Source organism: Lycorma delicatula, chromosome 2, assembly GCF_047948215.1.
Source record: "Lycorma delicatula isolate Av1 chromosome 2, ASM4794821v1, whole genome shotgun sequence".
Classification (NCBI taxonomy): Eukaryota; Metazoa; Arthropoda; class Insecta; order Hemiptera; family Fulgoridae; genus Lycorma; species Lycorma delicatula.
This window is the reverse complement of record NC_134456.1, coordinates 37821337-37837645: the sequence shown is the minus strand read 5'-3', so window position 1 is coordinate 37837645 and position 16309 is coordinate 37821337. Positions and strand designations below refer to the sequence as shown.

At 29.8% G+C, this 16309-nt stretch overlaps 1 protein-coding gene across 4 annotated transcripts in view; it reads left to right on the top strand.

Annotated features, from left to right (window-relative positions):
• Positions 1–16309, top strand: part of Zip71B (Zinc/iron regulated transporter-related protein 71B) — a 71378-nt gene that overhangs the window by 45958 nt on the left and 9111 nt on the right. For all 4 annotated transcript variants that reach the window (XM_075358726.1, XM_075358725.1, XM_075358727.1 and 1 more), the window contains 2 exons: positions 6539–6584; positions 11637–11864. In XM_075358726.1, the coding sequence (XP_075214841.1) occupies positions 6539–6584; positions 11637–11864 (274 nt within the window). The remainder of the gene's footprint in view (positions 1–6538; positions 6585–11636; positions 11865–16309) is intronic.

The following is a 16309-nucleotide window of genomic DNA, read 5'->3' as shown; positions in this document are numbered from 1 at the left end:
TTTAACTCATAAGTGTAATATGTTGTAGGATAAATTAATTTTTAATAAAGTTAGCTGTCATAAAGCTTAAATAAAAGTGTAAAATTCATTAACATCTTATTTCATTTTATTTGGTTAATTTTGTCCTTTATATATTTTTTTTTTATTTTTGTACTGCACATATATACTGTTAGTTATATTATTATAGTGGTGTTATATTGCATCTAGAACACAGTTATGGTTTTTATTTATAAATAATTCTTGAATAATTAAAAATTGATTAACCTGAGAAATTTTAGTAAAAACTGCCTAAGCCAGTATTTCTCAAACTATGGGGCGTGCCCCCTATTGGGGCATGATAACACTAAATGGGGGACGCGAACATATCGAAAAGAAAGTATTAAAAAAATTTATTAAATTACTGAAAGGAAAGCAAAACAAAATATATTCTGACATAATAAATAATAAAATACACATTTACACTGATTTAATATATTTATAAATAGGATTGCATCAGTATTTATTAATTTATTACTAAATTAAAAACAAGTTTAATAATTATTAGTGACACCCTTGGGCCTGAAAGGAGAATTCCTTTGTAAACAATAAACATTTAACATGGGATAAAACAATATAAATTCTTTTATCCTGTATTTCAGTTTATTCAAACATCTTCTGATAGAATCTTCCATCTAAAGTTCTTTGAATCTTTGAAGGAAGGTTCAATATTAGAAATAGACATTCTGAACTCTTTTTCTATATTTTGTCTTCAAAGCTGCCACCGCAGAAAATCTGGTTTCGCAAAGGTAGGATGTTGAAAATGGTAATAGTATACAAAATGCTCTTGCTTTCAGTGCAGAAGACTCATCTTCCATCCCTGCCCAAAATTCAAAGAGTGATTTTTACTAAATTATCTTTTGATTTCACCACTTGCTGTGAAGTCTATGAAGATTTCTTCTTTGGCAGTTGAGAGCCCTTTGGGAGTATTTTGAAATGGATCGCTAACCTATTTGTAACTTGCTACAAAGTTGTTAGCAAGAAAATACCTTTTAAAATTTTTTGCCAGCATGGCTAAATGATTTTCATTGGTTACATACACAACTTTCACATGTTGTTTTCAGCCTTGTAAGTTGCACAGACCCACATTTGCAAACATTTCTAGGTTTTTTTTTTGCTTTAAATTTCTGTTCCAAAATTTCAATTTTCTACAAAAAACATTCACTCATCACATATGTGTATTTGCTCCTTGGAGTTGAAGATTCAAGGTATTTAATTTCTTAAATATGTCAACAAAGCAACTCAATTCCATTACAAATAAACCATCTTGAAACTTCTGGGCTTCTGGTTGATTTTCCTCTTCTAGAAAAATGGCGATTTCATCTCTTAATTCATAAACACGTTGCAAAAATTTCCCACAGGATAACCTTCTTGCCTCACAATAAAATAGTAATGCTGAATATATTGCACCTATGTCTTCTAAGTGCTGAAAAGATTCTTGATTTTAGGGGTCTCATTTTTATATAATTTACTACGATTACAGCCATCATTACAGCAATATTCAGACCAGGACTCATTTTTTTGGAAGCCATTGTGTGGATTACACAATGTGTCCAGACACACTGGAGAGTTTTGTTTCACAAGTGTTTGTATATTTTGGAATCTTCCAGACATTGAACTAGCACCATCGTGCATATTTAGATGCAATTTTTCCACTCTATGTTTCCCTCGTTTATAAAATCATTTAAGATAGCAAATAATGTGAGTGCTGTTGCTTTGAATTCTATTGGTTTGCAGAAAAGTAGTTCTTCTACTGCTAATATACCATCACTAAATCGAACATAGGCAATGAAATGAGCATCTTTATTGCTGTCTGATGCCTTTTCAAGCTGAATTTTGAAAACATTTTATCACGCAACTTCCTGAAAAGCTGATGCTGTACATCTTCTGCTATATCACCAATTCAATGGATTACAGTAACATTTGATAAGAGGTATGGACTGCAATTGGGTGGCAAAATTATCTCCAAACATAGTTTGTACAATCTCAATTGCAGCTGGAAAATAAGCTCTTCACCAGTGGTGTGAGACTTTTGACATCTGGCTATTTTATATGAAACTTTGTAAGAGGCAAGTAACGCTTTTTCATTCACAAAGTTTTTTTTTAAATGTGACGTTTGCTTTACATATGATTTTAATTTTAATTCAAAGAATTCTCTGGGTTTGTTAACGTACTCACTATGGAGCGTTTCCAAATGTCATTTAAGTTTCTTAGGTTTCATGCTGTCTGCTGCCAAAACCTTTGAGCAAATGACACATGGGGCCTTTCTTCATTTACTTCAGTACTGGTAAACCCAAAATTTAAGTATTTTTGAGAATATTTTCTTGATTTTATTTTTGAACTATGCTTGTCTGTGCATTGTTGATGCTTCACTATAATCTAATGCTCACTTACGCCCACTTAAAAATTTATCCATGATTCTATATAAATTTACTGCTGTGAATATTTAATTCTGTGGATTGCAATTAACACGCAAATTACAACATACACATTCATGATAGAGTTCATAGCGATAGAAGAAGAATCAATTCAACTGAGACTGGCTGGAATTGAACAAGGTGCAGCATTTATACATATTTGCGCAGATGGTCACGTAGATGTTCCAGAATGTTTGAGAGAATTTAGAACTTCTCGAAAAGCCACAAAAATGTCTGATATGGTTGATTTAAGGCAGAGAGCAATAAAGAGGTATCAATTTTGATTTTGTCAGTACAGTGAATTAGTGTTGCCAAATATCAATAAATGTACTTATTCTTGGTAATTTGTAAGGTATGTAAATAAAGTCATAGTTTGAATTGCGCTACATTATTATTGTATACATTTATACATTTGAGTCGTAAGTACTGAAAGTTTGAGAAATGCTGGCCTAAGAAATATTTTACAAAAATGCTATGAAATAAAGTTATTTAAAGGAAAATAAATTATAGTATATTTGCAATAAAAAATCGTGTACTATTACATTTGAATGCTTATTTCTACAACATTATCTAAAATGAAATTAAATGTTTGAATAATGCTTATCATAATTTAGCCTTTCCAGTAGGTGAATGCTAGTTTAGATCAACTTACACTGCAACTTTACAACATAAATTGTAATTCTGGGATTTCATGAATTAATGCTTAAATTATAGTCAATAAAAAGACTCAAAATGAGATATTACTCTATTAAGAAAGTTCAACAATTTAAATATCCGGAATAAATAATACAACCAAATGGAAATAATAAAAAGGTGAATATAATAAGAGCTAATAAAATGGAAAAGATTTATAAAATAACATGTAATGTTTACAGTAGAAATTCCCTCTCCATCAGTATTAAAATCAGTCATTTTAATATTGTAATGGAACAGAAGGTTTATATTCAGCAGAATGTTTAAATATTAAAGATGGAATAGAAAACTATTCTCAAAAAGAAAGAGAATTACTTGGCCAAAATATTAAAAATAATATCAATTCCAAAAAGTAAAAAAATTTCAAATAATGTAAAAACTTCTCCCAGGCAGCCAGAAAAGAAGAAGAATGTTTCTTTGGCCATACCTTTAGAATGAGTAATATCAGAATTACTGAAAAAATTCTGCTGGAAAAAAAAGACAAATAAATTGGATAGAAGCAATTAAGAAAGATCTGCAGAAGATCAGAGTTGCAGAAAAAGTTTTAACCACTGATCTTTTTAGAAAGCTAATTTATAATCATGAGTTTCAAGAAATAGAAAAAGAAGATGGTCATAGAATGAACTGGATCAAGGAAAGGAGTTAGATGGAAAAATGAGTGGGGAAAAATGAAGTCAAATTGGAAGTCTAGAAAATGAGTCAAATTATGACTCAATATACGAAAAAATGCTGGAACAAATTATCTTAACATGGTCTGCAGATGGCTTGAATGAAATTTAAAAAACAAAAGAACTCAAATAGAATTAAAATGCAGGTTCCATTATATCTTTGCATTATCTCAGTTTTCTCTATTCTTTTTAGAATATCCATTACCTAAACTCACATAAGAATTTCTCAATAGCTTTGTTATCTTCTTCTTCCTGAAACCATTTGCACATCATAGTTTCCTAGGAAACTTCTTTCAAATACATTCTTTCTTACAGTTTTAATTACTTAACAAAAGACAGTTTGTAATTGTTTTCTAAGAGAATCTTTAAAACCATAATAATCGGGTAGATTCTGAAGTTTATATTGTTTCGTATTTTCATGCCCTACAGAAGAGGGCATGAATTATTTCATGCCCTCATTATTATTTCCCAGGGTTGAATTATTCTTGTAGTTTCTCCAATATCTGTTTCCAAATATGAAGAATTCCTGTAGTTTTCTTGCGTCTAAAGACTTTGCAAACTCTTCCTACTATTTGGGTTCTTTATTTTCAACTGGTTTTTGTGTTACTTTCATAATCTAGTTTTACACCTTCATCTAAGGACAAAGTACAAACAGATTTAGGAAATTTGTTAAAAACGTAATTTCATTTCATGAATTAATTCCTCGTATTTAGGTGCTTAACTGTAAGGTTGTTTGTGTCAACTAGATAAAAATTTTTTACTGTTACATTAGGATTTTCACACTCAAAATGAACAGTCTTATAATGAAAGTTGGCATAGTTTTTATATGGTTACCCTAACAGATTTAAAGTAAGTGAAATTGTTGACTATATGGAAGTAAAGGAACCATAAATGATTTTCTTTTTGTAACCAATTTTTTTCTTTCAGACTCTTTCATTTTATCTAATTCTTTCAAATCTGCTGAATCTTTCAAATCCAACAGAGTGCTTTTCTTCTTTATTCGTTCCTTTTTCAAAGGTGTAGAAAAAAATATTACATTTTCAAAATCCCCATGTTTGGAATGATGTGTGTGTTTTATTATTTTTTTTGTGATCAAAGGTTTTAAATAAAGAATCTTCAGATAATTAACCTAAAAATTTGCTTTAGTTATTTTCATTCTTATGTTTGGTCAACACAAGATTAAATTACTTAAACAGAACATGAACACAGTAATGACACTTCATTCTCTTCTATGTTGGGTAAATATGATGTTGAGCTGTAAGACCTAAAATCTATTTTGATCCTTCTCTTTAGTACACATATTCAATCATCTTTTGTTAGTACCTGATATGTGATTTTTTCCCTTAAGAATTGCTTCTTTGCAAGGTTTTATTACTTTAGCGAATGAGATAAATAAAAAAAATAAATTTAGAGAGAACTAAAACACTGTTAAATATTTATAACAAACACACCTGTTGTGCTGTGTGGAACATTAAAATGGTTATGGATTTGATTTTTGATCAAGCTATCATTGTTGCTAAAAATATTTTTATCCTTCTCTCTCATTTTAAGAATAGAAGATAGTGATTATGCATATGGAGACAAGCAAAGAATAAACAAATGACAATCTGAAGTGATTTGAATCAAATCACCTTAATAATATATAGTATCAGTGAGAGAGTAATATCTTTTTCCATTTTTATAATTGAACAAATAAAGGTTTAATACAACCAAAATCTGCTAACAATTTCAGTTAATTTTTCTGAACATTAGTTCATAGTGGCTGTCATTTTGGATTTGTGATCATCCAGGGTTACACCATAAATTCAAATAAAACATATGGTAGATAGATTGTAAAAGGAAGGTTTCCAATAATATTTTTACAAATAAACTTATATTCTTATTCTCTCTGATACCTAGAGCAAAGTCAGTGCTCTAATTTCTTTAATTTATTAATGCAGTAATAACTTACATTTATAATCTACTCTAATTTTACTAATGTAATGATTATCCTATAGAGTCTATTTCCAAATATAGACAGATTTTACATTTGACGGTGTATGGTGTAAAGATTTGAGTCGGCCCAATAGCATAGCATTTTGAATTTAATTTTTCTTTTAGTATTTATTTGTTTTAATTTAATTGATTTATTCCAATTTTGAGAAAATAACCTAGTACCTTGGATATCAGCAACCCATTTTTTCATTCCTTAATGAATTACTTTCAGTAGTTGTAAGTTTTTTTTTAATCTAATATGTTACATGCTTTCAGTCCTATATAAACATAGGATTTTTCTAAATACTTTTGGGATTTGCATATTTTCTGCTTCCATACTTCATCGATTATTTACTTTGTGGTTTTTACAACTATTGAACCTTAGTACTTAATATATGTATACATTTTTTATGGGTAGAGTATTTAGTATATATTCCAGCAGTCATTAGTTTTCATCATGAAAAGTACCAGGAATTACTTTTTTTTAAATTATATGTGCTCTGTATTGTTGAGTTCATATAGAGCATGTCATGTTTACATCATTTTAGAGATTTGAAAGCAGTCCACATTAAATTTTCCTTCATTAATCATATTTTATATTAATTTTTTTCTTCTGTGATTTCAACTTAACCACAATAGGTTTTTTGTTATAATGACAAATCAAAGCTAATATTTAACTTTTTACAAATTTACTATAGTTTAGGGTTTCTTTTTATTACTATTGTTTTTTACTTTTTTTTTTAATTTCAGGAGGCAGATAATGAGCATATTGAGAATGATGGTGCCAATAAAACAGGTAATAATTAAAATTTTTTCTATACTTAAATAATTTAGTCATTGACTGTATTTGTCATCTGCTCATTATGTAACCTGAACACATTCACATTCAGTCAATTTCATTTAGAAACTTATTTTTGTTAATTTTTATGTACTAGTGATCGGTTAATTAAGACAGATTTATTTATTTAGTTAAATACTGTGTTAAGTCAGTTGCATATTATGTATCTCAAATGTGAACCAAATTTTTGAACAGTTTCTAAAAGTAAATTTATCACAATTAAAAAAAACTACTTATGTTACTGAAAAACTGCTCTTATTCTCACCGCAGCATTTATGTACTGTAGCAAGAAAAAACACACTATATACAATTCAAACAGATAAATGTTTATAGTAAGCAGCAAATGGGTCATTCATTACCAGTAAGACACATATTTCATTATTTACTTATAAGAAAGAAATTTATTTAAAATTTCTTTAAAACCCAAAACTTCCCCATATTAAAAAATAAAATTCCATCCACTAAAATTAAAATGTTAGTGTTTTTAAGTTTGATGTCAGATCCAGTGTTTTTAAATTGATTAAAACAGATAGATTGTGAAAGAAAAATTGAACTTAGTTTTTAGTATTTTGGACCAAAATATCTGCTGTTCAATTGTGAGTATTTTATTTTTGAAATGTGCTCAAGTTATTTGTCGGATCCTTTCTTTAATTCCTTTCTTAAATTAGCACATAGAATGTAGCTTCAAATATCCACATAGAATTAAATAGAAAATATGGTATAAGAGCTTTGTGCTATTTGTCAAGTATGCATTATTATGGTTCTTAAAAATACAGTTCAGCTATCTTCAAAAGCTAGTTATACATTATGTAGCATTACATTGTAAATTTAAACTACCACATAAGAGTTGGTCTTGTATTGGGTAATAATGTGGCCACGATTGAAAATTTCGTCAAATTCTTTTGATCAGTTACATTTTACTCAGTTGTAATGTATTATTTACTTCTTTTAATTTTTTCAGGGAAAACCTTCTACAATTTCTCGTATATTGGTATATCATATGTGTATTTTTTAATATTGTTTAATTAATTATTATTATTGTTATTATTACTATTATTTACTGCTATATTCTATGCAATTTATTTTTCTGAGATAATTTTCATGCCTGCTTGATTTTCAAAATTTTCAAAATTAGCATCTTTTTTTTAAACTCTCTATTACATTATATAAACATAATTACATTATATTATGCATATATATTTTATATATATATATACATTATATTATCCAGTATGTATTCCCTTCATTACTGTGTATAATTACTAAGACGGGTTTTTTTGTGCTGTATTTGGAAAATTTGTTTTGTTATTTTTATCCTTTATAAATTTTCTCAAAATTCTATTAAAGGTCTTCATAGACCTTCATAGTTAGAAGCAGAACAACATTTTGTTTGTTTTTTTTCAGGCAATAATAAATCTCACTGGTTGTGTACACTTTAAAAATAAATAAATAAAACAGGTAATGCATAAGGAGAGATATAAATCTAACAAAATTGGCATTTTCTTTATTATTAATTTTTTTCTGTAACAATTATTGATTTAAAAATATTGTATAAACCCTGGGATAACACACTGGCCAGCTGTTTCCTTTCCTATATAGAAAATTGACAGATTGAGGGTTAATCATCCTTCTTAAATTTTAACTTGTAAAGAGGTTTTGAGATGGCAGCCCAAAAATATATTTGCTTTTAAATATGGTGTAAATATTAACATAATTTTTAAACTCTGAATTTTCATGAATTGGATTCAAACTGTTTGTCTATAGTTTATAAGTGAACTGGATATATGCCACTAACCATATAGTTAGAAAGAAGCTATAAAAAAAATTACATAGTATTACAGAAATCCAAATATTCAAAAGAATCCAACAGTCATGTTTATCTTTCTCTTTCTTCATCATGAATCACTCTTCTTGTTTTTTAGTTAATATTATTTAATAAAAAGATATACTGCAGTTTTGATCTTTTGCACTGTTAGGTGTTTTGTATTTTTAACATCCTATATATTTGTAATTTCAATCAAAAGGACAATGTTATCAGCAGAGTTTGACATCTGCAGTTTTACTGCTTCTTAAAGATTTATTTTAATTTAATTCTTCTTCTGCAGTACACAGTATTACTTTTTCTTTGTATATTCATTTTTGAAATTGATTTTTGGTACTTTAACCATTAACAAGCTGCCACTCTAATTTTGCTGTGTAATAATTTATATTCATATTTTATTATGTAATAATTACAATGTAAATAACTTTCAATATTTTCTTACATTAATGTTGTACGAGGGTTATTTTTTTTTCAAGGTCCGATCAGTCACAAAATTAAAACCACAGTGAAAATAAAAAATTTTTTATTTGTAACAACTACTTACATAGTTACGCTATTTCTCTACATAGTCGCCATTCCGATTTAGACATTTGTCATAGCGTGGTACCAACTTTCCAATACCCTTGTCATAGAACGGAGCCGCCTGTGTTTTCAGCCATGTTTCTACGCTGGTCTGCAGCTCGTTGTCTGTGCCAAAATGTTGTCCTCCTAGCCAGCGTTTCATGTGAGCAAAGAGGTGAAAATCAGATGGAGCCAAGGCTGTATGGTGGGTGATCAAACACTTCCCAACAAAAACGCTGCAGGAGCTTCTTTTTTACAGCTGCAGTGTGCAGCCGAGCATTGTCACGGAGAAAGACAATGCCTGATGACAACATTCCTCTCCGCTTATTCTGAATTGCCCTTCGTAGACGTTGAAGAGTCACACAGTATGAGGCTGTAGTGATGGTCTTGCCACGTTCCATGAATTCCACCAAGAGAACTCCATTCCGGTCCCAGAACACAGTAGCCATACACTTTCTGTTGGAGAAGGTTTGCTTGAACTTCTTTGGTTTACTGGGAGAATGAGAATGCAACCACTGTTTGGATTGCTCTTTTGTTTCTTCAGTTTTGAAATGGACCCATGTCTCGTCCCCTTTGACAATTTTGTTCAAAAAATCTTCTCCTTCATTGTGGTATCGCTAAAGAAACGTTAGGGAGGCGTCCATTCTCATTGTTCTGTGATGGTCGGATAGCATCTTGGGAACCCATCTCGCACACAGTTTGCGATACTGAAGTCTCTCACTCACAATGGTGGAGAGAGCTGACCTTGAAATTTCAGGAAACTAATCACTCAATACAGAAATTGTGAACCGACAATTTTCTTGAATTGCCTCATCCACTCGCTGAATGAGATCATCGATTGACATTTGCTTCCTTCCCTGACCGCCTACATCATGAACATCTGCACGTCCTGCTCTAAAGTTCCTGCACCACTGTCGCATTTTGCTGTCACTCATTGAAGTTTCACTGTACACATTACTTATTTGTTGAAGAATTTCAGCTGCATTACACCCCTCATCCTAAAGAAATCGAATTACCCCACGCACTTCACACTTGGCAGGAGATGCTATTGTTGTAGACATGTTTACGTGCTAGCTGCATGTTCAAAACTAAACGAAGTGACACGGCGTGATTGAAGGCCATACTAGAGATGCTGCGCAAAGGTTCATCTGATTGTTGCACGGGTTTTTATTTCGCAACTGATCGGACCTTGAAAAAATAACCCTTGCATTTATAGCAGCCTAAGAATTTTTATTGCCTCTAGAATCTCATTGAAGATGTTCTGATGTCACTCAGTTGATATGACTTAATTGGTGTCTTGCTATACTTCAGTACTTTTGTTTCTCCATTTCATGCTCTCAAATAACATATGATCTGTATGTATTTCTGTGATTTGTGTATGTGCATCACGGTCGAAATTCACTAAGTTATATTTATGAAATGTTATAAACGAGCAGTATTGATATAATGCAATTCAAATAGCATAGTCACTCTAATTGATAGATCTGTCCTCAATGTTATTTTCATAGTGTTTATAATTGTAGTGAGGAACCTGTCTGGTACTAAAAGAAGAAATGACCGTTTTGTTTTGTGACACAGTTCTCAGAATAGTCATGCCATTGTTGAAAAAGAACATGCCTGCATTATTTTTATGATTAGTAAACATATTTTCATCTACTTCTACAATCATTCCTTTGCCACCAATTTTAACTAACAAGCTTTCGGCTAATATTATTTCAACACATACCTTTTTCATATAGCTGTTGCAGTCTACTACCATTTCGGGTAGATATCTTGTTATCATTCGCTCAAGGAAATGGAAATCATCACTTCACTCCATCCATAAATGTATCTAACACCCGAGAGGAAGGAAGTGCAAATTCTGAAACTAATTAAGTTGCAACCAACTGAATTCTGTCATGAAAGTACAGCTTCATCCATGCCAGTTTTGTACATCCAAAGACTAGGAAGAACTCCGTGCTTGTAAAAATGTGATAGCACTCTCTTATGTAGCAGGTGAATCCTAGAGTTTTGTGATTGAAATTAAGAAATTTAAGGAAATTAAATTCTTGCAACTACAAACTATACACAGTAATGCTAAAATCAGATTGGATTTAATATATGTTATTATTTTTAGGATCTGTTCTTTGATATCACAGTTGGAAACGATTATCTTTATTACACTAATATAAATTGAATCTAATGAAAACAGATTTATAAATTCATAATAATATTGTTATGAATAATGCACAAAATGAACAGGCAAGAGAAAATTGTTTAATTTTCTCTAAATTTTTCACTACTTTGTGAATACTGTTGCGTTTTTATGGTACAAAAGTAAAAAAAAATGGCAGTGGTCTGTCCTATTAATGAAAAAGTGCCTATTTACTTGTATTATTAAAGTTACCCTTTTAATGATTTTAATTTTTTAATATACAATTTTATTATAAAAGGATATGAGATATAGAATCATATATTGTGCGCTTGTTAAATGTAATTTTCTTCTGCATGTAAACAATAAATCTTTCTTATAGTTATGTGAATGTGTGAGGTGTGTGTGTGTGTGTGTGTGTGTGTGTGTATGCACACATGCATGTGTGTGTTTAACATGAAAAGTATATAAAATAGTAGCGTTTTTTTAATTTTAGATTTTCAATTGCAAGAGAAATCTGCTTTAAATACGTTTCATTCACATTCTCATTCACCAGTTAAACATTCTGATTCAATGTCATCAGTAGCTTTAATGGTAATAATGGGTGATGGTTTACACAATCTTACTGATGGTTTAGCAATTGGTGCAGCATTTTCAGGAGATTTAATTGCTGGATTTACAACAGCAATAGCAGTATTCACTCATGAATTACCACATGAATTAGGTGAGTGATGTTTGTTGAAATCATTGTAATTATAAATACTGTTTATGTATTTTTATTTGTTTGTATAGTGTAATGTAATCCTTCTATTTGATATGTTAATAAAATCACTCATAAAAACAAATTTATATATTACACAGATTCAGCCTTTATATTAATTGCAGAACACACTTAACAGAACAAGCAACAGATTACAACTAATGAACTTGCTATTGTAAATTAGGCTATACTAGGTAATTAATGAATAGTTTCATGCTGCCTAAACATATATGCACAACAAGAAATTTTGTTAAAACTTTTTTTCACAAAATTAACAGTGATTAATAAACATTGGTAGTTAAAATTAATTAAGATTTAAAATAATCAGCGATTCATTTTCATTTATGAAAAAATTACAAAAATATAAATAAATTATGAATGAAATTACATTTTATTCGTAGATCTTAAATTATACTTTGACAAGTGGTATGAATTACACAAGGTATTTGAGAAGTTTAAATTACTGGATAACTTAATAAGACTTGTGATGTAACAGAGTGACACTGTGCCAGAGAATAAGACCTTTTTTCCAGTCTAATTTTAAATGAGATTACGTCTGTCATTCACTTTATTTAATATTCTTTTACTTTGTTATTCCTCAAGTATAGTAGAATGATTTTAATGATGTAGAACAAGTTGATGAGAAGATAAGATGTGAAGTAAGAAATAGACCTGTATAGGCATATCAAAGACGTGAGTCATCACTGTTGTTTTACAACAGTGAGTTCATTAGTTGTCATCTGTTGCTTGTTCTGTTTAGTGTGTTCTGTTGTTAACATAATGCTGAATCTATGCATTGTATAAATGATAGTTTTTTGTTAATTTTCTTTTAATCTAATCATATTTATAGTTTTTGTAATTTACATTTATTTATTTGCATTTTTGTAGTTTTCATGTAGATACATTTCTTATTAACATCTTATGTAATGTAGTGAATTAAACAATTTGATAGCATTTTAATTTTTGTTTACTGAAAATGGAAAGTGCTTCTGAATTTCATTAAACTGTTTTTTATTCCTTAAAACATTTCAGATTTCCTAAATTAACTCAATTGTTAAACTTGTACAGTCAAGCCTCAAACTAGTGTGGCATGGATATAATTGAATTTATGTTGAAATCATATAAGTCTAATGTTGTAAAAAAAATATATTCATAGGGAGAACATGTTAATGCATTAATCTTTCCGTTAGCTCAGTGAATAACATCTGTAACAAAAAAATTAACTGTTCACAATAATAAGCTTTTTTTTACAGAATATGAATTATCAAGAAACCCAAAAACTTATATTAAAAAAATGTAGTTGTTAAATTTTGAATGTTTTATAAAAAAAAAACATTTGACAGTTATGACCAAACCAAAGAAGCTTCAGCATGAAAGATACTTCATAAAGATATCTTTCTACATGACAAAGAAATTGTGAGTTAGGTTTAAAAAAAAAATTTTGGTAAGTGAATAAATACATAGGTGTATCATATATTAAGTACATTTTTAAAGTGAATCGTATAATGCCTGCTCTGCATGAATAAATTGTAGATCGTAATCTATAAATCCTATAACAGAAAGCTGAACTGTAGCTGAAATTACAAGAACCCAGACACCTCTTACTGTAGCAAATAAAGTAAAACTTCACAGTATTAAACACAGTTCAGGAACAACAATTTTCCCATTATTTAAAGGCGTCGGCTACTTCAGAAAAATGTGAATACAGTATTATGTTTGGTTATTGTACAGAAAAAAAAACACTTTTAATAAAAAGAACACTTTATTGCTTATTTATTTCATGTAAATTAAAATTTAAATTAATAAGTTGCTAATTAAAATGACTTTCTAAAAATTCAAGTTTTTTTTATTGTTTTTCAGAAAATAAAACAGTCCTCTACATTCATAGTTGAATAAAAAAAAGCTAATGACACAGTTGTAGGAATTTCCCATCATGTGGCTTTTTTCTGATGCACAACACAACTTAATTTAAAATAATAATATTATTTAAATATAATATTTTTTTGTTTATTTAATTCAATGATTCTGACTGAAATGCAAGCGCATACTATATTTCTTTCACATGGGTGTGGTGGCACTAGCGGCCACTTTAAGTACTTTTTTACACTTTAAATATTATTCATTTATTTAATTCTACCACTAACCTGTGATGTTGCAACATAGCAGATGACCACAGCAGCAGCTGTACATCAGTGCTACACTAGCTCTCCTTGTGGTGAGAGGAAATGATACACTATACCCACACTTAGCTGTTAGTTTATTTATTTAGATTATTTATTGGGGTGGGAGTACAATTTTGTACAAATTTTATTTTTGAAATATTTTTTAATTGTTAACAAATGTGCCTAAGAAAAATTAGACCTTAATTAGGTGAAATCTCGAGATACTGAGGGTGACCTTGCTATACAACCTCACCCCCTTGACCTTTTAAGTTGAAAATTTAATAACATCAATGCCCCATGTATAGAAGTAATCTGACCTGAGTTTTATAAAAATCAGTGAAGTAGTTATGGAGATATAAGGTGTGAAACACTGAACACACTATACATTTGAACATTTCCATCCAGTTTTTGTGTTTTTTGGGTTCCTTAGGTGTCAGAACGTAAAAATACAATGAAAACTGCATATGTCCAAATTGGACTGATTACAATACTTTACCTTCTAAAGCTGCTATACTGCTAGGCGGGAAAGTTAAATAATACTGTAATCGACCTACAAAATAAGAGAATAAATTATTGTACTATACTAAAATGGAATAAAAAACAATGTACGCTTCAAAAATATTAATCAAGGAAGCTGCAGTATACAAGAATATATTAATCAAAACACATGTATAAAAAATAATGTAAAAATAAAATCAAATACGGATATGTACAATTTATTTATAAGTAGATGGTTTAAAATACATATAACAAAGTACATGACACATGCTAAAAGAACCGTACTGTAAGGCAGAACCATAGAACTGAACTTTATGTACATGGAAAAGCAAAAGAAAGAAAGACAAAAATAAAATAAAAAGCACACAAAAATATATTGCTTCGTAAGCAACAGTTGCATTATGTTTATGCTACTAAGAGGTGACTAATCATGGTGTGCCAATGTTTCGGAGAACAATAGTATAGCAGGGACATGTGGACTGATCATCCAAACTCACCGTTACATGGTGGCTACTGTACGTGTTTGAAAGTGATGAATTTAATGTGCCCAAGTATAATTCTAGTATTTCAGATATGATAATTGCAGTTCAGTTGTAAATAATGTGATTGTTGATAATAGCTCTAGTTGTTGAATGTGCACGGTCAAACTGTACGGTATATGATCCTAATCCACAAAAATTCCAGTTAACTTGTACGTCAGGGTTTCATTTAGGCATAAATAATAGACCAGTAAATGAATTAGGATATTTCCAATTATTTTTTACTGATGAATTGTTATTAGAAATCATAGTGGCTACAATAAATATGCAAAAACAAAAATTCAAAAGTGTATTCACTTGCAGCAATATTCAGTATGGCATTCATGGAAGGATATAACATTAGATGAATTGAAAATCTTATTAGGAGTTAGTAAATTAAAAAAATAGGGGTAGTAAAATAAAAAAAATATTGGTGATTACATTGATAATAAATGTAGTACCTTCCCAGATAATTGTAGTACAATTGATAATTGTACCTTCCCAGGAAGTAGTTGTTGATTAAAGCACTGTAGAGTACAAGGGAGGAGTGCAGTGGAAGTGTTACAATCCAATGAAGCCTACAAAATAGGGCCTTCGTATTTATTGTCTTTTTGATTCAGTTACTGGATGTGTTTGCTGTTATATCCCTTATTATGGTAAATGTACAATAGAAAGTTTAGTTAGGCCAGATGTTCCTTTCACTGCCAGAATAGTTATACAGCTGACTCAGACCTTACTACAAAATTCAGATGGCACTGACTTTAATGTCTTTACTGATAATTTTTATATTGGTTACAATTTAGCTTTAAAATTAGGAAAATTAAACATTCATACCACTGGTACTGTGCAAAGTAGTAGGCAAGGTTTACCAACTCAAATAAAATAACCCAAATTACAAGTGTATCAAGTCTTGGCATTTTAAAAAAAATGAAGTAATGGCATTGTGTTTACTTGATAAAAAGAAATGTGTTTCTGCTGTCAACATACTTCAGCCCAGAAGTTCAACTGGTAGAACAAATAGCAAATAGGAGGAAAAGAATAACATATAATAAATCTTTAGGATATCCCAATGTACAAAACATATGGAGGTTGTAGATCATTGTGATCTGTTCTGTGGGACATACATGCCTATAAAATACTGTAAATTGGTGGCATACATTTTTTTTTGACTTGTTGAGATATCAGTTGTAAATAATTTCATATTATATAAATTAGATATTAAGGAAATGGG